Genomic DNA, 26,321 nt, shown 5'->3' with positions numbered 1-26,321 from the left:
TATCTGGGTCTGTGGCATTTCTATTCATCCTAAGTTACTTTTATACAGGTATGCAGCTCCACATCGTTAAACCCTTCCCTCATAATGACTAGATAACAAAGAAAACACAAATCTGATTCCGAGTGCCACTCCAGCTGAAGAAGAGGAAAGTGAAACTGACCAACCTTTGGTCCCATTGGGGAATATGGCTGCGCTGACAGCTATGTGACCCTTCAGCACATAGGTAAAACACTCCTGGAAGGAAAGGGAAGACGATGAACAAAACAGAGCCGGGCATTGGAAGACCTGGCCCACGAGTCACTTGCAACCTAGAACAAGTGCATATAGAATTCTGGACTGGGATCTGCCAATATATTTGAAGCAGCAGCTCAGTTTGATAGTAAAAGCGACCAGTGTATATCTCATCTCCCTAAGATGTGTATGTGTGCAGGGAGGGAGGGATGAAATAAAGAGCCATTTCTAGCAGTGGTCAGAGCTTGGATGTTCAGCTTACATGTGGACTATACCCCAGATGTTTTAATTGGCTCTTATACATATTGGCATCCAGAACATCTCTCCCACCCCCACTTTGGAGAAAACGCTGCTTCTATATTCAGGTGGTTTTGATTATGAAAAAATAATGCCACAAAACTGAATTTCCAAAAGGTTCCCGATGGATAGATGCAATGGGGTGGGGGGATGAAACCAGGACCCACAAAGAGAGAGAGTTGCTGCAGGTGCCCAGGGTCAATAAGGCCAGCCACGACTTTCAGGGGGAGTTTGGTGACAAGCAGAGCTACTTGATCATCTCACAGTCCATTGTAGTAAGTGAAATCTGCACACATACGAACCTACAGTGCTTATTGCCTAAGGCAACCCGTTTGGGGCAATCAACAATGAAAACTGAATTCTTGCATACCTTTTCATAAGCTGTTGGGGTGCCAAAATGCATTGTCCTTGTCACATCTGTAGTTCCATCCCTTCCAAAAAGAGAAAGAGAAAAACATATTCTAACTAACAAAAGGGAAAGGTGGAGGCATAGGCTGTTGCGTTATACCAAGTCTGAGCATTGGTCCATCTAGTTCAGTAATGTCTACACTGACTGGCAACAACTCCCAAGGGTTTCAGGCAGGGGTCTCTCCCTGTGCTGCCTGGATATCCTGGGGATTGAAGCTGGGATCTTCTGCAGGCAAAGCAGATGCTCTAACACTGAGCTATGGCCCTTCCCGGAAAAGGCAAGAATATACTTTAAGCTATAGCCAGCCTAATGCAAAATGTTGTGAGCTTCTTCCAAGTGTTCTGCAGTGGGTAAGGCTCAGCTATAACAAGAATGGGCATTGCTGGTCTTGCTGGGTTGCATTGAAATGGGCTATGAAACAGGTCAAGATTTCCTCATGGAAACACCAGGAGACCATTGCCCACCAATCGGCTCACACAGGAAGGGCCTCGTCCTTCTTACTGGAATCTAAAGTGCAGAAATAGCAATCAACTGGCAGACTGGCAGACGTTCACTGGGCAGGGGAAGCACTAGGTGTGCCTGCAGAGAGTGGGATAACAAGACGGGTAATTGGTCGTGGCAGCTGTGACCTTCCAAACCTGTTAGCAAGAAATCTCCCAATTAGAGACCCCCAAAGCAAATGGTTTGTCCTGCCCTCCCAAGATAAGGTATCAGGTAGCCAATGGACATCCAGGTGTCTTCTGCCACAACTCAAAGTATAATCTATTTAGTTATGCTATTTTTTAAAGGGAGCAGCTTCTAGATGCTGGCTCCAGCCCTATCCCAACTTTGCTCTAGTTAATGCACGCTCAAGTAAGCTTTCACAGACTGCAAAGCCACTGGAGAGATGTCAAGTGGAATCTGTAACTGTAGCTCAGAGGAAATGAACTCTCTTCCAACAAATGTATTCTGTTATCCCTCCAGCTATCCCGGCGCTGGTGTCCGTTGGTTCCTCCTGCTCTCTGCTTATGGAACATTCCAATCTGGATAGCCATCTGCATTGTTGTCTCTGCACAGGGCAAGCTGTTCGGAAAGCTGAGGTACAAAGGATTTGGCTCCAGCACAAGAGATTGTACTAAACGACCTCTGCCCCCCTCCCCCCCCACCGTGCGCTAGCTCTGCCAGCGTACAAACTGAAGTCACTGGATGCAACTCAAGGCTCTGGGGTGCTATGTTTCATAAATGATACATAATTTGGTACTGTGGGGCATGTTTCAGAGGATGAGAAAAACAGGACACACTTCCTTACGTCAAACCAACAAAAACAGGGGAAATAAATCCTGCCAATCCAGTAAAAATCAGGGCAAAATGTGCATCCTGCAGCTCTGTGCATGCAGCACAGAGGAACAAAAATCAACCTTCCGAGGATAGCATTAGGGAAAGCGAGTTGGAGAGCATGTGAGCAATGCTTGGGGAAGTATTCAAAGCCAGTCAAGCAGGATTTCTATTGATCCATGGGGGTTGGAAGCTATCAGGACACCTGCATAACTCCTCTACCGTGTCCCAAAAGGAGTGAGCAATATTTCAAGTTCTCCAGAACTTCTTCTGCAGGCTGGGTGTTAAGCAACACTTTTTTAAAAATGGGGAAGAAAAGAAAAGGGCTGGTACAGTGGAAAATCCTTAAGAGTCTGAAAGATGGGGAGTTCATAAAGTGCAATGCACACTTAATTTCATTAGACTGCCCCGGTGCAAAGTAGGTTTTCAAGTTCATCAAGAAATTCTATCTAATGTGTTGGGATCGTTGATCAAGGAAGCCTCCTTCATCTCTATGGTCCTACGGGTCATGGAGCTTTGTTCAAGCATCTAATTTAGCTATATGTACCGTGTTGAAAAAAAAAGTCAAGGAATATGTATCTCTCTGAGAATTCCCAAATTATCCATACTTTTGAAAATAAACAGCACAATCCACTCATAACTTCTCTTCCACAACGTCTGTTGACATTAACAGGAGTTAAGCAGGATCCTGAGAACTTCCCGGGGGGGAGAGATTTGTGCAAAGTCTCTCTACAGGCACTCTGCCCTAGCACAGTGTTTTTCAACCACTGTTCCGTGGCACACTAGTGTGCCGCGAGATGTTGCCTGGTGTGCCGTGGGAAAATTACTTTATATATAGTCAATATAGGCACAGGGTTAAATTTTTTAACATTTTCTAATGGTGGTGTGCCTCGTGATTTTTTTCATGAAACAAGTGTGCCTTTGCCCAAAAAAGGTTGAAAAACACTGCCCTAGCACATGACTTTTAAAACACTCAAGTTAACTTTGCAACATCAGCCAGTTCAGCCCGGAGAATGTCATGGATGCATAACTCATTATATTCAAGTGGCTGCTTCACATTGTGGCACCGAGGAAGCCAATAATTAGGCTGCCTGAGAAGAAGGCTCTCATTGTACAAGTTTTATCCACATAGTTCCCATTCAGGGGCCCATTAAAATTTCAAAAAAACAAACAAACCAAAAATGGCAAACCTCTAAAGCCAGGAAGGGAAAACCTGTGACCCTTCAGGTGCTATGGGACTGCAGTTCCCATCAGCCAGCACGGCTAGTGGTCAAGGATAATGGGAGTTGTAGTCCAACAACATCTGGAGGGCCACAAGTTCCCCATCCAAGTTCTAAAGTGGATGGAAATTGCTTCTTTAGAACATTGGTGAACCTACAATAAATCAAATCCCACCTCAGATACATATTTGGTATATATGCTGCTGTGGCTAAGAGATGATGCGATTCGGCAAGTCCCCAGCTTTTGAATCTCACCTCTGCAAGCACACTAGGTTGCCTTAAGCAAGCCACTCACTCTAAGCCTAAACGGCCTTGGTCCAGTATACCTGAAGGAGCGTCTCTACCCCCATCGTTCTGCCCGGACACTGAGGTCCAGTGCCGAGGGCCTTCTGGCGGTTCCCTCGCTACAAGAAGCCAAGTTACAGGGAACCAGGCAGAGGGCCTTCTCAGTAGTGGCACCCGCCCTGTGGAACTCCCTCCCACCAGATGTCAAAGAGGAAACAAACTACCAGACTTTTAGGAGACATCTGAAAGCAGCCCTGTTTAGGGAAGCTTTTAATGTTTAATAGATTATTGTATTTTAACATTCTGTTGGAAGCCGCCCAGAGTGGCTGGGGAAACCCAGCCAGAGGGGTGGGGTATAAATAAATTGTTGTTGTTGTTGTTGTTGTTGTTATGCCTAAATAAAAAATGATACTGTATGTGCTATAATACTATTTCAAAGCAAAAGGCAACTGCACGGCCCCCAACTTGCCAGAATAATACTGCTATGACTCATATTTTCTCCATGGTGTTTATCTGAAACAAGCATAAAGCTGTGTCTTTTTCCATACCAAATATATATCTGAGGTGGGATTTGATTTAGTGTAGGTTCACCAATGTGAAGTAGCATATAAGCTTCATTTACCTGTACTGAGCCCCAGAATCCAGGAGGTAGATTTCATTCATGGATAAAGTCCTATTTGTCTCAGGTGTAGGCCTATTAAATAAAACAAAAATGATTTGTCTCAACGTTGTACCACCTTTTCATTGAAACCAGCAAGTGAAAACGGACTGCATTACAAGTTATTCCTTCAATTATACAATTAAATTATGAACTTTGGGCTGAGTGTATTTGTCCTTGGATAGTTAGATCAAATCAGCTGCCCAGTTAGATCAGCAGCATGTGTCTGAGGGCATCTTTGGCATTACGCAGCATGTGTTTACTACTCTAAATTATATGAGAGGCTGTACAGCATCACAATATTTGATGACGGAAGCACATTCACAACGACGATCAGAAGGCTGGAAGAGCTTGTTTTTCTACAGCTACAGAAATCTTTAGTAAAAGGCGAAAGATTTATATGATCTGAAGAGAAATCAGAGTATATCTACATCTACTTGTTGATCACATGAGTCTCTACTGAAAATTCTACAGGAGACAGGTCTATGAGCCACCAAGAAATATTCCAACACTTCAAATAATTTTTTTATAGATAAAATAAGGTATTTGCATGTATCAGCACTTCATTCAACCATTATTTCAAGTAGGGTTGTGCTAAATTCTCAGTTTTTGCACTGAAAGCTGCACTTTGGGACAAGGTTGAATTTTTCACTAAATCGGTGAAAGTAAAAAAAATGTCTTTTTTTAAAAAAAAAAAACCGCTTCCAGCCTCAACATCACGCAATCCCTGAGCAACTTGTAAAGAAGGACAAACCAAAATCCTCTAGTCTCTGCATTCTGCAGCAGCAAATAGCCTCAGCCCTCCACAATGACTCCACCCCTCAAACTCTCTCATTAGTAACTTGGGGGGGGGGGGGGACAGGAAGCTAGCCAAGCAGGGACAATCAATCTTCATGAAGCCAACCGCATGAAAACAATTTGGACATCCACAGTAGATGTTTATCGAACAAGATACATTGTTCTGCTGCTTCAACCACAAACTCTCTTTATATCACTAGACAGAAAATAACATCAACTGACGTGATTCCCTGAAGTTCTATTAAGCCTCAGATAGCATGGGGACCACACCAGGTGCAATGGGATCCTGGAGAAAAGATTTGGTCACAGAAACCAACTTGAGGGTTAACAGTAGCAAACATTTCCTAATCTGAACTAAGCTGCGATACACTAGCATGATGGTGCTCTAGGTTCTTCCAGTGTCCAGTGCAAGGACTCTGTTGTTGTTCTTACTTACTTGTAGTGAATTATAGCACCGTTTGGGCCTGTACTTGAAATTGTAGCAAAGCTCAAGTCGACAAAGTTCTCTTGCTGGCTGGAAAAAAAGAGAAATTTCATGAGCAAAGGTGCATTTGGAACTTCTAAAGCAAGGAGACATCCTGCCTCTCATCTTCTGCCATTGCTCTTCACTGAGATTTCATCACTCATGATCAGCCTGGGGAGTCCACCCACCTTGCAATTTGTCTCAATTAACCATTTGGGCCAAAACTTGCTCAAGTTGTTCTAGCAAGACAATGAACACCAAACCTAAAGTATGGGGAAGGGCTGTAGCTCAGTGGTAGAGCATATGCTCTTCATGCAGGAGGTCCCAGGTTCAATCCCCAGCATCTGCAGGTAAGGTTGGGAATGCCCTCTAAAAACTTGGAGACGCACTGCAGTTCTGTATAGACAATATTGCACTAGAAGGACCAATGGTGTGATGATGTGTTATAAAGGAGCATCCTATTTTACCACCCAAAAAAGAAGGTTGGGAACTGGACTAGTGATGATCTCAAACCAGAGCTTGCTCTATACTCTGTGCTTAGTTCGTCCAAAAAAGTATCAGCTGGAGTACTGAAATATACTGAGTTGGTGGACTTTCCCCACATCATGCACAGCAGACTCCCTAGCCAAGTTTACCAATCTGGTTTTAGATAAAGGATTGACTTTGTTTGGCCAAAATGACATGCACAGTATTCTATGTGATGAATAAGCCTGAAGGTCAAGAACTGCATAATCTTGTTCTGAGCTTGTTTAAGAGAGTTAAGAAACCAGGCAAGACAAACAAGCAGACAGGGCAACAGTTTGATCATAAAATTATGCAGGGCAAGGACCCTCTCTTGTAACAATTTGTGGACATCCAATCAAGCCGAATGTTGGAAGATTCAGGACAGGCAAATGAAAGTATTTCTTCATGCAGCACATAGTTAAACTATGGAACTCAGTCCCACAGGAGGCAGTAGCAGCCACTGACTTGGACGGCTTTAAAAGAGGGCTGGGCAAATTCATGAAGGTTAAGTCTATCCATGGCTCCTAGCCATGATGGCTATGCTCTGCCTCCAGGAGGGAGCCACACCTGTCAATGCCAGGTGCTGGGAACTGCAGGAGAAGAGAGTATCTTATGCTCAGGTCTGGCTTGTGGCTTTCCTCAAAGTTGTCTAGCTAGTCACTCTGAGGTCGAGCCAGCAGGCTCCTCCGATGATCTTATGTTCATAAAGGTTTGCTCTCTTCTTTAAACTGCCTGGCTTGGAAGTCAGAACCCTCCTTTCCGCAGCCTCCCAATGAAACAAATGGACCCTGTTTCCTATATAAAACTTCAGTGACTATAATGACCCAGAGATTGCCCACATCTGTCTTTCTTCTTACCTACGGAACTCCTCTGCTTTGTCTGCTGCTGTTATTTCAGTAATATTCCCTTTGGGAACCTAATAGAAAAGATTGCAGCCTGGTAAACAACAATGGAAACACAGCATGTTGCATAGCTGTCAACCCTCCCTGCTGTTTCCCAATGCTATAATAAGGGAATTTCCCGCAAAAAAGGGAAAGGTTGACAGCTATGCATGTTGTAGCCTTCATGGGATCTTGCCCAGTCACCCTCTCTTTTCCCTTTGAGGCCACTGTTGACTCCCCATCCCTCCTTGCTATCCTTGGGCATCAAGACCAGGGCTCACCAACATTAGCAGTGGCTAAACCAACAGAACATGCTCCTCAGTAGACAACAGCTGTTGAACATTAGCATTACCTTGGAAATTTAAAACTGTGGCTAATCTTAACTATGCTATATTGAAACCAGCTTTACAGATTGATTTCCAAAGTTGGCTTCTTTCAATAAACCATGGTTAAGACTAGACACAGTTTGCTTGAGTTTGGACATTACACTAAGCTGTGATTGGTGGCAAACTGCAGCAAAAGCTTCTGATCCCCTCCATGTGGCTGCACTGGAAAAGCAGAGCGAGGAGGAAGTGTTTGAATCCAAGGCTAACGCAAGCCCATTTATGTAGTGCTAAGCACCATAGTTTAGTGTGATATCTGAACATGGCCATTGTGAGAAAACTAATACAGCATATTAAAAAAAAGAGAGAGAGAGAATTTGGTGCTTTCCAATAACATTCACTATGACGATCTCTGCCATGATTTTTTTTTCTCCTGTGTGCAAGCCAATAGTTCACCATTCCTCTTTCGATCGCATAAGGCAAGCAAGAACAGTCTCCAAAAGTCATCGTTCCCTCTCAAGGTGGAAACATGAACAGCCCTCACAGCCCCTACAAGTCAAAGTGGCTTTCTCCCTCCCTCTAGGCCATAGTAATCAGTAGTTAGCATGAGCACAACTAAAGCTTATATTCATGCAATCTTCTATTCTCTCAGTAAAAATCTATAAAACCATACCTCCTTCTCCAGCCAGTTAAATAACTCACACAAGGCCACAGCATCCTTAATCTGTTAATAAAAGGAGAAGAAACAAGGTAAAGGGATTAATGAAATACACCTGTATGGAATAACCCACTGAAAACTTGGCCCCAAACATTTTAATGGAAGAAATATATTAGTAGGCAGTAGCAAAAGGACGACATTTCTACTTCCAACCAAAAACTTCTGCACTTCACAAAAACTATTGCAGAGTTCAGTAGAATTAATAATTTGCAGCTTTGAAACAGAATGGAGCCACTCAACTGGGCAGGTCACTTACGTGAGCTCTCCTCATGCCTTCTGACTCTGCTGCATTCTTCACAGCTTTTGCAATGCATACGGGAGTGTAGGGGGTGAGGTAACGGTGATCCTAAGACCAAAAAGAAAAAAGAAAAGATATAATTTGGCAAGGAGCCCAGATTGCCTGCTGGCCTTGGAGTTGTCTGGCCACTAGGACTAAGCTGAAGTGGGTTAGCTACATCTTCATATCCTTCCAAGCCTCAGGGATGAGACAGAAAGGATGCATGCAAGCCAAGAGCATAATTTATAATCTTCTGTCTGCATGAAAGGCAAAGTGTAGCCTTTCCTTACAAAGGACCACCAGATCATTTTGCATGCCCTTTCCTGCACCTTTTCCAGTCATTTCCCCCCAATTCTGCTCGGACTGTTCTAAGCCCTTCAGGAGATGGTCAATCTGAGGTCTACAGTTCCATGGATCTATTTAGAGATGAATTCTGCATTGCAGGGGGACGGGCTAGATGATCTGCGCGGTCCCTCTACAATTCTATGATTCTATGAAGCGGACACACCTCTGCATATAGTTCTCTCTGGAAAGTCTCCAGCTCTGTTGCAAGCCACTTTATGAGCAGGAAGCAGGGCAAAGTCTGGTCTCAAAGAACATTGCAGACTGTGCCAAAACATTGCCGTATACATGTGACACTGAACTAAAAGTACCTTAGAATCTTCTTGCACTCTGAGTCCATACATTAAGGTACCTAACACAGCACAGAAAGCAAAAAAAAGGGGGGGAGCCCATTTCAAACAGAAGGCATGCTCCTGCAGCCCAGGGTAGCCAGTGGACTTCTACGTGTGGTTGGACTCCAACTCCCATGAGCCCCCACCACCATGGCCAATGGCCAGGGATGAGGGGAGTTGGAGTCCAACGCCATCTGAAGGCACCACAAGAGCTACCACTGCTCTAGCTAACCGAGGTTTCTATATTCATGTTCTACATACAGGTGAAGAAGAAAAATGCCTCACATGGGATAACAGTAAGTCTAATAGTGCGTTTTGTCACAGCCTCTCCACAGAAAGCCAGAAGAAACTGTTGTGTCGTCCCCCATCCCCCACAAAACAATGAGAACAAAACCTCTTTATGCCTCTCTACTAGAATGTTTTCCAGCCCAATCTGCAAAAAGTAGTTGTTTTGCTGCAGGGCCAGTTTTTTCCCAAATCCCTGCCTTATTCTAATCTGACACTCTTTCAGATAAATTCTTTTAATGAGTTAGTCATTTCCTCCTGCCACAGGGGTTGTAAGCAACCCATGGAGAGCTTGGCTTGGGTTTCAAAGCCACGTTGCAGCAGAGGACAAGAGGCCTGCAACAGCCCCACATGGAAGGAAGCTTGGAAGCATCCGCCCCGAGTGGAAGCGCACAGCGGCAGACCTGAGCTGGGAATTTGCTGCCTTGCCAAAGCCTACGGACCTTGGGGATGGCCTGGGTCAGGGCATAGCTGGCTTTGTCACTGAGCCAAACTTTCTCGTGGGGAGAAAGGGTGTCGCAGATGGACTTCAGAACCGTCAGGATGGAGTCGTACGGCAGCACTTGGATGCTGAACTCAGGGTCCTGGGCAGAGTCCAGCAACAGATGCTCTCTCACGCCTGGGTCGGACATGCGATCGCCATCAATGAACAACCTAGAGGAATACATTGGAGAGAGAAAGAAAATCAGCCTGAGCCTTGCGGGACACACAATTGTAAAGAGTGAGTGACAGAACAACGTTTTATTTATTGCATTTGCATCTCACCTTTTCGCCAAAGAGATTTAGGTGTCATATGTGGTTTTCAGCCTCCTCATTCAATCGCCACAACAATCCTTGAGTGACTAGCCTTCATGGCCAAGTGGGGATTTGAACCCCAGTCTCCCAGGCCTTAGTCCAACACTTTAACCACTACACCACGCTGGCTCTCCATGTCTCAGTAGCAGAGTACTGGTAATTTGGGCACAGACTTTCTTATAGGTGAAAAACATATGGTAGTGCTACCATAGGAAGGAGCAGAGTGAGGTGGCACCGAGGTCAGGGGAGATCTAGATGGACAGTAATGTCTCTGCAGGTACACCTGCCTTGTGGGGCTGCTGCCTACTCAAAAGTTCCCCAGACTTCACTGCTGCCTTACCCTATTTCTTTCCCAGTGAGTGCAGTGCCGCCCCTAGGAGAGCACCACTGGCATTGCTTCCCCTTCACAGGCTGCGGCCTATTGCTTTTAAAGGCCTGCTGTCCCTGCCCACTCAGCCAATCAGTTTCTTGAAGGAAAATATATACACATGTTGACCGTCAGAGTAATTGTGAGCAAAATAAATGAGAAAGCCTCCGTTTCCATTACCTGATTGTATTGGCTCCTATGATGGCGTAAGCAAAAAAGACCGGGTTGTACTCAACATCCGAGCCTCTGAGATTAAAGAGCCCTAAAAAAAAAATAAGGAGGGAGAAGACGGTGTCACAAACCTGGTTAAAATTCAACATTACTTTCTTTTTTTAAGAAAGCAGTGGGGAAGCACCATCCATAGTGAGATGCAACACAACCACTTAAATGAACAATAAGGGGCTTTGCCACAAGATGGCATTAGAAGTCCAGACTACGCACAAGGAAGATCTTTTGGTAACATGAAAATAAGACAAACAAAGTACAAAGGAAGCCAAGTTGCACCCCAAGGAAAAAGTGGAAAATCCACAGTGGGGCCCTATATTTATTAGGACCATGCACAAAATAGTGAACAAACTTTCAAGGTCTCCAGATCACTTTATCAGGCTGGAGGATGAGGGAAGCAAAGCAGGAGGAGTGGGATGGTGGAGAGGGAACATGGCTGGTATTAAAGCCATAAAGTCTGCATTGGTTTCAGTCTTGTGACCAAGTGCAGGAAGAGATAAGAAACGTAATCCAGGTGCTGTGCAGGTTGCAGGTTACACCTGGGAATATAAACGAAAACAAAAAGAACATCCAGTGGTTCAGCGGCTCACTCATTATTGAAAATGTAAAATCCAGTAATTACTCAGATCTGTCTCTAGAGACTGAGACCTGTCTCACACATCACCCTAAGCCAAGCCAGGCTCCCAGAGAGGAGATCACAAGCATTTTGCTACACCACCAGCCCCGGCAGTCATTCTGATGATGGGCAGGTTGTTCAACTCTGCTTGGTGAGGGTGTGCAAGTATGTTAGCCACTGTGAACTCACTTGTGCAGCAAAGCCCTGCAGAAAGCAGCCCACTAGACAAGCCCACAGCCTACCGAGCAGTTCCCCCAGATCAAATCCAACGCGTTATCCTTTGGGCCCCCATTGCCTCCCAATAGGCAAACATGCCACTTCCTGTTTTGCACTTTACTGTACTCCTGACTGCTCCTCAGCTGTGCTTGGTGGGTATTTGGGAACTAAGTGGTAGCAGACTGTAAGCAGGCAGCGGCTACCCACAAGTGCAGGACAAGGTGGTTTTTCCAATCATTCATGGTAATTAGTAATATTGAGCCCAGCAGCCCTCCTGGAAATGGCACAAGGTTCCTTGCCATTGGCCAGTGAACAGCCAGCAACTTAAATCTCTACGTTCCAAAGATGACACCGGGACAGACTTCTATTGTCCAAATTGCACCACAGTCCTACTGACCCCTGGGGATACTGCAGGGTTTCTCATTTCCAGCTGCATAGAGATTTCTGAGTAGATAACGAACATGGAATTGAACAATGCTAAAGGAAACAGGATACTTGTACTCACAAGCCACTTCATCCAAGGCGGTCACCACAAACCACGGAGCCTTCCTCTCAGCCATTTTCCCCCGCAGGGCTGTGATCTTGTCCTTCCAGCTGATCCCTGCACCGTGCAATGAAAGCGAGAACTTAATCCAACCAAATTCTCTAGGGTTAATGTAACAAAGCAGTTCTTTTATCTACACACAGGTGCCGTTTGTGCCCAATGCCCAATTCATCTCAGATGCTTTTAGGGACGTTAAATGATGGTTGCGGCCGGACTAGTCTCATCCTTTCCACACACACACAGTACCTCTGCCCAATATGCAATTCAATGGGGAGCCTGTCGAGATTGTCATTTCATTATTGACAACATTCTTACGGACGTGACTGGGATCCTGCTGACCTGTGTAGTTCAAGCCTAGAGTCATCAAGGGTTTGCAAGGCCGTGGTGGTCGATCCGTCCATATGACATCAATTAGGTTGTCTTTGATGGGCACAAGAGTATGGCCAGCACTATTCAGAACTTTGGACATCCTCTTCCACTGATCTGAGACAGACAGAAAGAGCGACGTAAGAAGGATGCTGCTGTTGAGATCCCCAACCTGCTAGCTTTCCCTGTGAAGTGACACTGTGTAAGCAGAAAGGTGGGGAATACAGTACACATCTAAACACATGGGCTGGTAACAGAATCACTGATCCACTGCATTAATTTAAAAGTATATTATTAAGAACCTCACCATTTGCATTCATGAAATACAGAATCAATAAAAAAAACTGAACAAAATTGTGTGTTCATGTCTTGTACATTATGAGAATTAGGGAATGAGAACTTCTCCTGTTAGGTTCAACTAAACCCTAGACTTTCAACAGAAAACTTTGGACCAGAAACGTGTCGCATTTCTGACAATTTATCGCTCTCCATTTTTAAAGAAACAAAAGTTTTTATGTCTTATGGTTTTGAAGAAGAAACTGGAGACGAATGGTTAGCTTACAAACCACTGTGGGATTGTAGAGGAAAAGTAGTAAAAAATATTGCCATTAACCAGATTTGGGGGAAACAGATTGCTGTGACCTTCTTCAAATTCCCAACTGAAAAGTTTGCTAGATTCATTTGCAGTTGAAACTGGATAGGGCAACCAATCCACCTCCTTCTTGAATAATCAGGATATCACACTGCCTCCTTGGAAAAAACATCAGCCTTCCTACCCCCCAACTACCTTGCTGCAGAGAAAGGGTTTAAGGACAAGTTCAACTACCCTAGAAAGATCCAACCCCTTGATGCTGTGTGGTGAAGCAGCACAGGTCAGGAGAATCTAACCATTTACACAAATCAGAAGGTATTTAAGGGCAAACTAACCTGCTGGAATGATGAAAGGATCTACTCCAACTTTGGAACCCTCGGGGAGAACACTCACAAGCCAGTCCTCCTGCGCGGGAGTGTTCTTCAGACCTGAAGCCAAGAAAGAATTCAAGAGAGATTGCAGTTTAAAGAAAAGGAACACAAGCACGGAGACCTGGATCACAAGACAGAGACAGGGAGCAGCAAACCTCAACACAGTGGTTTATATCCAAATTTAAGTGCAGAAATGCATACCCAAACCCCAAGTAAGACTGCAGTGCCAGAGATGGAATTAGCACCAGCAGTGGGGAACCCCCAGCCCACCAAGCCTCCCTATTTGGCCTTAATGCAATTTTGGCCAAGCCAAACCCATCTGGGGCAGCTAAAGTCTAAGAAAGGATTTCTTTTCTTCACTTCTCACTTCCCTCTGTGGCCCCCTAGCCTCGTGCTGCAGCTCCACATTTACGTGGTTTTCACCTGTGGCCCCCTTGGAATATCCTGGACCCCCCAGAGTGCCATATGGCACCCAGTTGGAAACACCGCAATAGAGCCCTGTCCGTGGCTTTTTGAAAGCCTTGCCAATCGGCTGATGAGCTGTGATAGCACAGAGCTGTGCAAGGCTCTTTGAAGTTGCAGTGATTGGCTAATTGTCAGGACTTCAAAGTGCTGCGCACATAATTGCAACACAGGTTACCGACAAGTGGATAGGGCCCTCTCCCCTGTCAAACTTGCCCTTTGAGGGAGATAAGGACCCAGCACACACGTCAGGTCCACTTCCCCACGCCTGGAATACCCAATAGTACAAACCATGTGTAAATCCCTAGGAACAGATACTCCAAAACCATGACCCCACACCAACCTATATCATAGAAGCCCTCTGCTCCCAAAACAAACCCCATTTATGGATTCCTCTTCACACACCTAAAAACACTGCAGAGATCCAGCAAAATTAATGACTTGGAGCTTGGAGCACTGTGATACAGTGCAGTGTGGTCCAGAATGTTGCCCCTTTAATAACTCAGTTTGCTCCCTACTATTTGCCTTGGGAAATGATATGAGCAATCAGCTTCTGAGCACAATTGAGGCAGACCCCTGGGCTAGATGGACCAGTGTTGCGTACTCCAACTAGGAGATGTCAGAGCTTTTCCATTTCTGCCAACCGGTACCCTTGAACCTGAAGCCTTCTGCACACAAACCATGCGCTCCTCACATTGAAGCATGGTTACTTTTGGCTATAGCTACTGCTAGCCCCAAGAGCAAAGCACCTGGGAGGTGGCCGAACAGAGCACCCTTCCTTTCTCTGCCTGCCTCCGCTGATTTGAGTACCACTGAAAAGAGAAGTGGTGCCCATGCCAGCTCTATCCTTCTCCTATCTCCTTTCCCTAATCAACCTTTGTTCTCACTAAGGTCAGAAAGCACTGCAGTTGCTAAGCAACCAAGGGATGGGTGGAGGAACAACAAGTTGCAAGTACGGGCAGCAAGTTCAGCGATAAAGGAGGAACTGGTGTGTTCAGGGAGCCCAATGGTGAAAGCGGGGTCAGCGCAAGGAAGAGAATGGGGAATGCTGGACTAGTCAGAAATTCTGATGCCTTGTCTTGGGGAAGCTGAAACCATCTCTGTGGTTCAGGGTGCCCTGAACGATGCAACTTTTTCATGTCATGCCTCTCACACACACAGTTTCTGTTCCTCAATCTTTCTCCTAAACACCCATATAAATGACAGCAATTTGGCACAATTTCCATAGCTAGAATTATGCCCCCAAAAAAATTACAAAAGTTTTCTTAATTTTGAGTTACATGTCCAGATATTAAATGCGGACTTTCTGCAAGCACAGCACGGCTCTTTACTGTGGCATGTGGAAAGCTGGGTGCACAATTCACAGGCCTCAGCTGCACCTTCAAGTGAGCCTGGAAGTGATCAGACCTAACACAAAATGAAGAGGTCGCTATGGGGCAAGGTCACATCACCTTTATCACCTTTGCTCAGCAGCTGTCAATCGCTCAGGCTGCATTCAAGCAAACTCCATTATATTCTTCGCATAGGGTCGGTACAGGAAGCTGCAACTCGCTTTTATACATTCACACAAGAAATGCTATTGTATTTTTCCAGAGAACACTCACACTTGGTGAAGGGTACAGCCTAACAACTAGGATTTGCTTGCTTTCTGCCTGCAAATAACCGCTGACTTTGGGCAGATATACTAGGGAGGGAAAGCAAGAGGACCTGCTCCTGTAATATGTTCAAGAAAACGTTCTTTTCTCCATTTAACAATAGGAACAAGGGAACGTTAATGGGTTAAGAAGCACAACTGAGTTACTAAAGGAACCGTGGAAGAGAGCTAAAGCAAAGCACTAGTTTGGACTCTCACACACCCATCATCATGAGTGTCCAGTTGGTATCCATTTGCTCAGCAGCTTGGAGAAAGTAGCGTCCGTCGGTCCACATGGCAGCCTCTTGTGCTGTTATTATGGCGGTTCCTGTGAAAGAGTGAAGAAGGGAGAGGTGGTCATATATTGTACACACACACACACATGGCCAGTGGTGCCAATTGAATAAATGAAGGGAAATAAAATGATCGAACTTGAATTAAGTTTGTTCCAAAGCATCTGAAAGTCAGGCCAGAACAGTAGAGTTTACCTTGAGAAGGCCTGAGCTAAAATACTCACTTCCTGGGACATAAACTATAGTTAGGGTGCTGACACCTGGACTTGACTGTTTTACAGTAAGGGGTAAACAAAGCCCCACAGAATGGCTGACTTGACAATGCTTGCAATGCATATATATCACGCACGCAGCTTGAAATGAAACCTACATCTCATAGCTGTAGTTTAATGTGTGTAATCACAGGACATGCTGCTAAACAGAACACACTGTCCCTATGAAAGATAAACAAGGCTTTTCCCACCCATTAGCCGAATTTCAATGTCCAGCGATTTCAGATGCAGAAAAAAATGTTTTTTAAGAAGATTGAACTTGGCTAACCAACACTGTTTACCGCTTAATCCCCCAATCTGCCAAACTGCAAGCAAATCTGTTTCCACTGGCTTTGCAGAGGAGGGGGGAAAGGCGAGCTGCGATCACTGTATGAAACAGTTAACAGGATTTTTCACTTTATTGAAGGGTCATCTGGGGGTCGGCAAAAGCTCATTACTACACAGGTATTACGTCACCATTCCAGCTGGTGTAGATGCTGAAAGGGGAAGGGACAAGTCAAACTTTTCCTTCGTGTTTTTCTTTCAACCCAGCACGCAAACTGCAAAGCACAACAGTTTTTCCAGAAGTGAGCTGAGCCAACTCTCTCCACCCCACCCCAACGCACATACCAAAGTTCGACAGCAACATTGCTATAGACTTATCTGCCCAGAGCAGGTAATATGGAATATATACAAAGTCTGCCTTAAATGTGGTTGAGAGAACTGTTTATGGTGCATGCTAAGAACTGACTTCTTCACTTTAAAAAGTTACACACAATAGCAGCCAGGTTTGGACCAGTACCTACTCCTCCCTAGTATATAAAACCATGAGGAAACAGACACTGACATCACCTTCCCCAAGGCTGCAATCCTACACACCAGGGGTAGAGAACATAAAGCCTGTGTCTCTGTCTTGCTTCTGGGACCCTCCTCAGACCACACCCCATATCCCCATGCCACGCCTTTCACTGCTCCCGATTCACCCCACAAGTGTTGTATTTGTGTGTTGTATTTCGTGAGTCGAGGTGTGCTTTGGTAAAGGGAAGGAAGAAGAGAGAATGGATCGTTGACTCTAACAGTGTTTCAAAATGAGCTGCTATGTTGTTGTTGTTTTTAGGAATGCTATTGTTTTATTGCATTGTATTATATTGTAGTTTTGCAGTTTCGGTGTTGGGTTACCTATACATATTAAATGCCTTTTGTAAACCACTTAGAGATTGTCTTAAGCGGTGGGTGGGTTGGTGTATCAAGACATTTTGCAAATTACATGGAGGTTATTAAACAGCCATATCCAGACTGGATGTAAAATAACAGCAACAACTGTACAGAACTTTAGCTTTAGAGGGAGTTGGAGAGATTCATGTTCTGGCCCGTGATCCTCAGAGGAGGAGCTTGGCATTCAAAGCTTAAGAACTGTCAAATGTGATGGGGTCAAGCACAGTTCTGGGAACATACCTGCTGAGCCATCAAACCCGCAGATGAACTGTCTTCGGCAATCACAAGGCGCACTGTACTCACTCTAGAAATGAATGGTGAAAAGAAAAAGGGGAAAGTGAGCCTAATGATGCACAACAGCACCAAGAGCAGCAGAACATGCTTCCTGGAATTAGCTGTGCTCTCCTATCAGGTGTTCTTCCAGATGCAAAGAAATACTTAAAAATCTGAACAAGCTCTTCCTCTGCAAAGCTGTGCCAGCTGCGGCTGGTGAGAATCCCAAACATCTCGCGGGCACCAGGCTGGGGAAGGCTGCCTTCATTTAATTATTCCGCTGAGACATTTAAACCTCCATGTTTATCCTTCATTTGTTTATTTCAGATCCGCAGTACTTTTTCCTCCAACATTTCTCCCAGCGCTCATGTTTATTTCACTCTTGACCACACCACTGTCCAGCCAAACAAGTCAGGCCTTTGATGTGGCAACACAAGCTGAAGAAATGCCCCCAGTTATCTTCTGATCCTGGAAGCTGTAATAGACGATATGCCTCAAATCTGTAACCTTTGCTTTATTTTACTGGCATCCTCTAACTGGATTTTATGAGAAGTACTCGAAAATGGGTTTCTGCCTAAAATCTCCCCGTTAAGGGGAGCTGTTCTGGCCTTTTCTATAAGCTCGAAGCAAAGAAGCCTACACATCTCCACTGTTGGCATGTACCCCATGCAATTCAGAACCTAATTTGCTAAGGCAGAATCTACTTTTTTCTAAAACAGGTAGCTTTTCAGCTCTGATGTTCACAGACTAATGCAGTCACAATACCGGCTCCACACAGTGGTTTGCAAACTGAGGCAACCTCGGGAATGCATCCTTCCTATTCTTCCTATTTTCCATTTTCTTATTGGCCTGAATCATGGTTTACAGTGATATTTTTATCAACGCTAATCATGCTTCAACCTAGCCAGGTACCCTTCAACCGAGGTCTACAAGTGCATCAAACCCTGATTCCAACAGAACCTCTGGTTAGCATTAACCACGGCTAGCACAGCTAACCACCATCAGCTTCCTTCCAGCCCCACAAATAATTTATGAAATTAAGTATATATGCTTACTTTGTATAAGATAACTTTGAAGCTGTGAAATGGTAGGCAGCCCTATCACCACCACCCCATGTGAAGCCTTGCTAAGGAACACAGGTAGAAAATCAGCCAGGCAGTTCATTCTTCTTCTTCTTTTTCTTAATTCATTATTACGTTTCTATCCCACCTTTCCTTTAAGAAGTTTTAGGGAGACATGCATTGCCAGTCCCACCCTTTTATCCTCCCAACAACTCTGCGAGGTAGGGTAAACTAATAGATTGCAAGCTTTCTCGGTGAGTTTCGTAACCAAGTGGGGTATTGAACCCAGGACTCCTTGGTCACTCTGTCTACTTCAGCACGCATGTCCTGGGAATCAAGGCTTAAACCATGTAAATGTGGGGGACAGACGGACACAGTTTTGCTGAAGTCATGGCATGCAGCAAATCTAGTGGATACAAAATAAGGAGGGGTGGGTTTCTTCCTGTCCATTCAGCTCTCTGAACCGAACAGAACAAACCTGATAAACTTGCCCAGCAGGAAAAGCATAATGCGAGGTCTTTGCATTACTGCATTCCCTAAAGCGACACAAAGAAATAAAGAATCTTGCAGGTCATATTCCAAGATCCACAGGAACATGTTAAAAGTCTCACAAGTGTAACCAGAGCTACAGAGAAGCAGCCTCGGGCAGGAAAAGAAGCACCTGTAGCAGCTGCAAAAAAATAAAAACAAAACCCCCTTGCCTGTAGCAACTTGAGAGCAGAATAGCTGTGTGCGTGTTTGGTTTGCTTGCTTTATTAGATGAAGAACACTGTGCACTGGCAGCTGGAGGCACTGTTCTCTGCATACAGCACAAAACGTGGACAATGGAGTAGCCATTAATCCTGGAGCAGGGCTTTCCACGTGGCTGCCCCCATTTTGTGGAACAGCATTCCTATCAAGACACAACAAGCATCCACTACCTGCACCTTCCGGAAACAACAGAAGATGCTTTTTGTTCCCAGTCAAAGAAATGGGTCTGCTTTCCTAAGGTTTCGGTCTTGTTTTAAATGTATTTGCTGATTTTGTGTCTAATAATCTCCTATGTAAATTGCCTTGAGACGGCTGTTCAGAAGGCGATAAATAGATGATGGTAGCTGCTGGGAGACAGGAATGCTATTGTGTTCCTGGCCTATTTGTGGGCTCCCATAAACATTCCCACTGTGAGAACAGAACTCTGGACCTTTTCACAGTGTGCATCACCTTGATATAGGTTTAGGATATGGTGGCATAGAATAGGGATACCTCTACATATTAAACACGCTCGGTTAAAGAACCTTAATCCTTAGCTCTTGGCGGAGGGAGCACGAGGGAGGGAAGAATTCTACTGACAGAAGACAATTCTGCTGAATCCCATACCTGATGTGCATCTCCGGAGGGTACAATGTAGGCTTGGATTGGCTCTGGAACGTATTTGGAGTTTCTCATTGCTTGTCGAAGCAGATGAAGCAGCTCTGTAGTCTTCTTGGGAGCCATATTCCTATTTGGATTTATATATTTTTTTAAAAAAAAAAAAAGTCTGAGTCCTGTGGATTTCATACCTAAATATTTCAAATCTGTAAAAGAAACCCCATGGTTTCCAACCAGAACCTGCAAGCGAACTCTCTTTCTCCTCCCTCCCTCCCATTCTTCTCCTACAGGCAACTTTACTGCAGTACAGTTTGACCCAACCCGCACTCTGCCAACTTCCAGGACCTTGCATTTGTAATGATGAATCTCTTGGCAGCGGATGCCTCATGAGTGGCAGATTGGAGGAAGTACTGTGTATGGGAAACTTTAGGAAACGAAGCACAACAGATGCTCTGAGGCATGTGAGAAGGGCAAGGACATCGAACAGGAAGGAAGCAATTCACAAGCTGCTGCTGCTGCTCTCAATTGTGGGGAATGTTCCTAGAGCTTCTCACTGCTTCCTATGTGCCATCGTATTATAGTTTACTGCCAAGGACAGTCAGAAGGTTCCACAATCCCTCCTTTCTCAGTAACACATTTCCCAAAGTAAAGAAAACGTTTCATTTTTCCAACTTTGGATCTGGCAGCCCTACCCTTGCAACTTTCCATGTCTCCTTCCCAAAATCCAAGTTAAGTGTGGTATAGTGGTTAGTATCTTGGGCTGCGATGTGGGAAACTGGCAGTTCAAATCCCCAATCGGCCATGAACCTTTGGTCAGCCACTATCTCTCAACCGAACCTCCTTTACAGGATTGTTGCGATGATAAAATGGGAAGGGGGGGGGGAACATGTGTGCTGCCCTGCGGTTCCGTGGAGGAAAGGCAAGATGTAAACAAAATAAATAGAGAAATAAGAAACATGGCTTCTTGGGGGAATGTATTTAGATAAGACAAGCATAATAACAACTTTGGGCAATTCATGTGTCACAGATCACTGAATCCCCAGAGCTACCATTTTATTGGAAGATATGTCTATATTTTTATTAACTTTTATAAAATTCATACCCTGCCTCTCATCATAGATGATCTGGCAGGTGTAAAACCCTTTCTTTCTAGTTATCATCATTTATTTATATGCCACTTAATGCCAAAACAGTATTGGGTCAGTTATCCCAGAAAGCAGCACACATTGATCATCTCTATCCCAGATTGCAATTCAGGATTATAACAACTCTTTTTGGCACCATTTGTGCATTCCCAGAATGACACCATTACACAGAAGACTGAGGTTATTTGGACTATTCCAGTGCTGGTGGAATATTTGCTATACAAAATCGTGCAGGTCCATCCGCAGATTAACCTGGGCTCACATCTACATTATTAATTTGGCACTCACAAATAACAGTGGATGCTCATTCAGATATGTCAATTAACATCTGAAACGGGGGAAATGGGAAACTGGCATATACAATAAGCAACTTCACACTGGAATTGGCCCTGAATCAGCTGCTACTGAGTGACTAATATTCATTCAGCATGACACAGAAGCTACAAGACCATACTTCTAATTAGAAACATACCATCTGGTCAGGCCGGGTAACCATTTTCCAAAAGGGACCGATATTCTATCTTTGGAAGAGCTATTCGGCTGAACAACATTCAGTGAGTGCAGGGTTGTTTTTTATTCCAACGTTGTGATGGGGGCGGGGGGGGGGAACTGTGCCAGTGGAAATTCTTTCTTCTTTACACCACTTAAAGAAACTGGAGCTCTTTTGGAATAAGATCAGCCTCACTGTAGCCCACTACCATATCACCAATTTACAGAATCCCTCCATGGGGATTCTAATGGAACTTGCAGCTTGCCTTGGCATGAGGACATGAAGCCATTGCTGATTGGCAATGGTGGTGCCCATTGGGATCCGTAGGACAGAAAACAGAGAGGCCAGAGTCAATGGCGAGTAGAGCCAACTAATTCTAGTTTTGGCCCCCCTATTTTCCCCTGCTGAGTTCTATAAAGGCAGATTGAGGGGAAGAGGCTGTCATAAGAACAGCCTGCTGGATCAGGCCGATGGTCCATCTAGTCCAGCCTCCTATACTCCGTCCAGATGCCAGCAGGCAGGATCTGAGCAGAAGAGCACTCTCCCCTCCTACAGTTTCCAACCATGGAGGCAGAGCATAGCCATCATGGCCTAGCAGCCCTTGGTAGCCCTATCCTCCATGAATTTGTCCAGTCCTCTTTTAAAGATATCCAGGTGGACGGCCATCACTGCCTCTTAGGGGAGAGTGAGTTGCAAAGTTTAGAATCATAGAGTTGGAAGAGACCACAAGGGCCATCCAGTCCAATGCACTGTGCACTGTGCGAAGTGCTTTCTTTTATCTGTCCTCAACCTTCCAACATTCAGCCTCATTGGATGTCAGCAAGTTCTAGCGTTGTGAGAGAGGGAGGAAAACTTTTCTCTATCCACTTCCTCTATGCCGTGCATAAATGTATGAACATCTATCATGTCTCCTCTTGCTCGCCTTTTCTCTAAACTTAGTAGTCACAAAGGCCGCAACCTTTCCCCATACGAGAGTCGCTTGATCATTTTGGGTGCCTTTCCTTGAACTCTTTCCAACTGCACAATATTATTTTTGTGGTGAAGACAATATTCTTTTTGAGGACAGGGCGTGGTGCCCCCCCCCCACCCAGGGCTGCTTGTAATAAGGAAGGCAAGCAAGTGGGACTTCTGAGGAAACAGCAAGGTTGGATGAGGCAGTGTCTCGTTTGCCCTAATGGACCGGCCTCCTCTGTCGATAGAAATCCAATAACAGATGGCCCTTGCCCGCATGTCACCAGGCCACCATCTTCCATGGCCATTGATTAGCCACTAAAATAGAAACAGCCTTGAGCAGGCCCTGTATTAAAAATGGGGTATGCTTGCTGCATGCTCACTAACCCTCAGCAAGAGTTCGGCACGTGGCCAATAAATGTGACTGAAGTGCAGTTGTGAAAATCAAACCAAGGCATTGAACTTCAATTGTCCAACCAGAAAGGGGGATTTGGGATCGAAAGGCAATGACATACTCCAAAACTGCAATCTGAACACAGCAAGGTCTGAAACAACTTGGGTAACGCATGACAGTAGCTTAAAAAAAAAAGTTCAGGAGTGCACACAAGTTAACAAATTTGCTCTCATTAGCCCACTTTTGTGAGTATTTTTTAAAGCACATCTGCTTTGTGGGGGAAAGGTATCCCATTAAAAATCAAGTGTAAGTACCATGAGGCTGGACCTAATTCCTGTGCTAATGCATTCACAGTTGCAACGCTTCAAAAATGTTACAAGCATTTCTCCAGTGTGGTTCACTTTTGAGGGCCAAACTGCATGTGACATCGGGAGACCTGTAATCAGATCTCCTGTGTTTTTCCCAAAGGTAAAAGTAGCTGCATGGGTGGGGGGGGGGGTTGAACTGGATGGAAAGCAGGACTAGGGGAAGGGGTTAACTCTCCCCCCAAAGACACACATATCTTTTCCAACCTAAACTTCTGTCCTTTTGAAAAGCTATGGTGCAAAAGCTAGTAATAATTAAGCAAGAGCAAATTGTTCATTACACTGTAATGAAAATATTGCCAGGGTAAGTGTGCACATTGTCTCCCACAGGGCAAACAGCAGCTTTAAATGAGGCAGTTCTGATCAGGAAAATTCACTGCCTCGCCAGCACTGTTCTCCCAATCCAATGCTGTCCTCTTCCCACCCTAGCCCCAGCTGCTTTAAACGGTGTGTGCCATGTCATACATTTAGTTTATTCCTGAGTCTCTAGCCCACTTGTCTGTATAATATCTTTATGAGACAGGCCACTGTCTCAGAACTTCCTGAAGAGCCTCTGGTGGCCTGTCTGGCCAATACTGTACTATTATTCATACTGTCCTAAACCAGCTCCTTATATCCTTATTGCCAAGACAAAATTCTACTGCCAAAGGCCCCCCCTTAATACCACTGTTAAAAAAACAAGAACAACACAGCAATGAGGACTAGAAGGTTTATATTTCTAAAACAGTTAGATTCCTCACAGGGTTCCTCACAGCCTCCAAATCACTCTCTCACTTTGGATCTGCCCAGTTCCATAAGTCCTCATTTATGTTTCCCTATATTAGCTTCCCTCTTAAAGAATTCAGTCTTAAGGAAACAAGTCCTTCAGAACTCAAGGGAATGCATCTCACAATATTAAGCTGTTTTGCTCTTTTTTTTCTAAATAAAGAAACTGTTAAGAGAACCAAGCTGTAACCATTTTACTTCTTTCATGGATAGCTAAGTACATTTTGGTTTTGGTTTTTAAAAGAAACTTATTCACTCTCATTTTATTTGTGTTGTGTGCCTCATTCCTGACTTGAGAAGACCAGACCTTCAAGTAAGGTCTTTGGCACAGTGCTATTCAACCTCTAACAAAGAGGGGGGGCTGCTCTTTTTCTTCTCCCTTCCATTTTCCTTCGGTGGTCATTTAGTCCAATTTCACTGGATTCCCAATGGTGCCATTTACCTCCCTCAATTTGACAGCACTAAATTATAGGGAAGGAGTAAGTTTTAATTCTTTCCCTGCTATCATCTGCCCCTGTGGTATTCAAAGACAAACAAAGCTGGATTTGAACGACATTTTCTCATCAGTGTAAAATACCGCCTCAGTTTAAAGAACAGAACCACAGTCTATACATGCCCCCCCCCCCAAAAAAAATTACCTGTCCTGGTTAGTCCTTCCTTGGAATCCTGGGTTCCCCAGCTTTGGACAGCACAAACACTATTCAGCTCCTTCCTTGCTCTTCATTGACTCAGCAGTGCCTGACAAAGCAAAGGGCAAAACTTCAAAGGTACAGAGACTTTTTGCCACAATAACCCTTCTCTTCCCACAGTGGTTAATCTCAAGCAGCGATCCTTGCAGCGATAGGATTGTTCTAGTTGCAGTTTCACAACACCAGAGCATAAAGCATTGTGCCATAGTGGAGAGGAGAGGGCTGGACTTAGATCTGGGCTCAAACCAGTCAGCTGGCTGAAGGCCTCGTGAAACTTGATGGTGATGATGATGATCATCATCATCATTAAACTCCAGCAGGCTCCAGGGTGGGTTACCACAATTTACAATTCGAAACTGAAAACAGATTACAATCAGAGGATATGGGTGGGCCCTTTAATCACAAAAGTCGGGGGTCAAAAGCCAGGGTAAAGAAGTGAAAGTTGTATAGCGAAGAAGCCAGGCACACCTCTGTGGGAAAGGAATTCCACAATTTAGGGGCTGCCACAGAGGATGCCCCCCTCCCAGGCCATCTCTCACACACACACACCCAAACTTTTAAGGGAGGTAAAACTACCAAGAGGGATGCCCCTTCCTCACAAGATACACAAGATGGTTCCATTGATGTTGCTCTGAACTGCTTGATGGAAGGATCCAAATTGTGATAAATGTCAGCAAGGTCCAGGCCATATGTAATCAGTTTAGACTTTAATTCTGGAACAGCTACAGATTAGAAAACATAACGGGGGACGGCAACACTTGCAAGGAGGACAAAGTACATTGTACTAGTTACAGGTAGGTAGCCGTCTTGGTCTGCCATAGTCGAAACAAAATAAAAAAATCCTTCCAGTAGCACCTTAGAGACCAACTAAGTTTGTTCTTGGTATGAGCTTCCGTGTGCATGCACACTTCTTCAGATGCACTGAAACAGAATTCACCAGACCCTTACATATAGTGAGAGAGTGGGGATCGGTATTACTCAGAAGGGTCTTGGGAATGGGTGATTGGCAGATAGGTGTGGAAAACCTGTTGACGACTGTTGATTGGTCTTACACTTCAATCTCCCAGGACAATCTATACAAGATCTCAAAGTAGCTGTCTTATTACAAAAGAATTTCAGAAATAGACTGGAAAGAGAAGTTGCTGAATTGTAACTTATTACCAAACTTTAAACCATGAAGAGACCTGGTCTGAATAGAGACATTGGATTCTTATCTCATTATACATGATATAGCTATTTTTTAGCCATCTCACCCCTTGTTTTTTCCTGTAAGACCATATATTCTTAATTGTTGGGGGTTTCCTGCCTTGGGGGGGGGGTTGGACTAAGTGATCCTCATGGTCCCTTCCAACTCTACAATTCTATTATTCTAACCAACCAAATAGAATAGAATAGTAGCTAAAAGCAGCCCTACACACTAATATTACCGTATTTCTGTATTTTATTTATTTATCTACCTATCTACTGCCTTTGTACACCCACAAAGCAATGCAAAGTGGTTTGAAATGTAACATACTAAATGGGGTGGAAGGGAGGCCTATAAATGAGTAATAACAGA

At 44.6% G+C, this 26,321-nt stretch overlaps 1 protein-coding gene across 2 annotated transcripts in view; it reads right to left on the bottom strand.

The window, feature by feature from the left end:
• The window catches only part of XPNPEP1 (X-prolyl aminopeptidase 1), a 32,342-nt gene that overhangs the window by 4,497 nt on the left and 1,524 nt on the right, over window positions 1-26,321 (bottom strand). The window contains exons 2-17 of one of the 2 annotated variants that reach the window (XM_033149718.1): window positions 24,713-24,812; window positions 19,974-20,094; window positions 17,524-17,587; window positions 15,748-15,852; window positions 13,394-13,486; window positions 12,440-12,583; window positions 12,062-12,157; window positions 10,680-10,761; window positions 9,781-9,991; window positions 8,358-8,447; window positions 8,057-8,107; window positions 7,037-7,095; window positions 5,649-5,726; window positions 4,379-4,450; window positions 899-959; window positions 165-234 (exon numbers count right to left, since the gene is read on the bottom strand). In XM_033149718.1, the coding sequence (XP_033005609.1) occupies window positions 165-234; window positions 899-959; window positions 4,379-4,450; window positions 5,649-5,726; window positions 7,037-7,095; window positions 8,057-8,107; window positions 8,358-8,447; window positions 9,781-9,991; window positions 10,680-10,761; window positions 12,062-12,157; window positions 12,440-12,583; window positions 13,394-13,486; window positions 15,748-15,852; window positions 17,524-17,587; window positions 19,974-20,090 (1,393 nt within the window). In that variant the 5' untranslated portion in view covers window positions 20,091-20,094; window positions 24,713-24,812. Of the gene's footprint in view, window positions 1-164; window positions 235-898; window positions 960-4,378; window positions 4,451-5,648; window positions 5,727-7,036; window positions 7,096-8,056; window positions 8,108-8,357; window positions 8,448-9,780; window positions 9,992-10,679; window positions 10,762-12,061; window positions 12,158-12,439; window positions 12,584-13,393; window positions 13,487-15,747; window positions 15,853-17,523; window positions 17,588-19,973; window positions 20,095-24,712; window positions 24,813-26,321 lie in introns of those variants that run through there. The other variant, XM_033149719.1, reaches the window with a different exon arrangement.

Source organism: Lacerta agilis, chromosome 5, assembly GCF_009819535.1.
Source record: "Lacerta agilis isolate rLacAgi1 chromosome 5, rLacAgi1.pri, whole genome shotgun sequence".
NCBI lineage: Eukaryota > Metazoa > Chordata > Lepidosauria > Squamata > Lacertidae > Lacerta > Lacerta agilis.
Note: the sequence above shows the minus strand (reverse complement) of the source record. Positions and strands in the feature narration are given on the sequence as shown.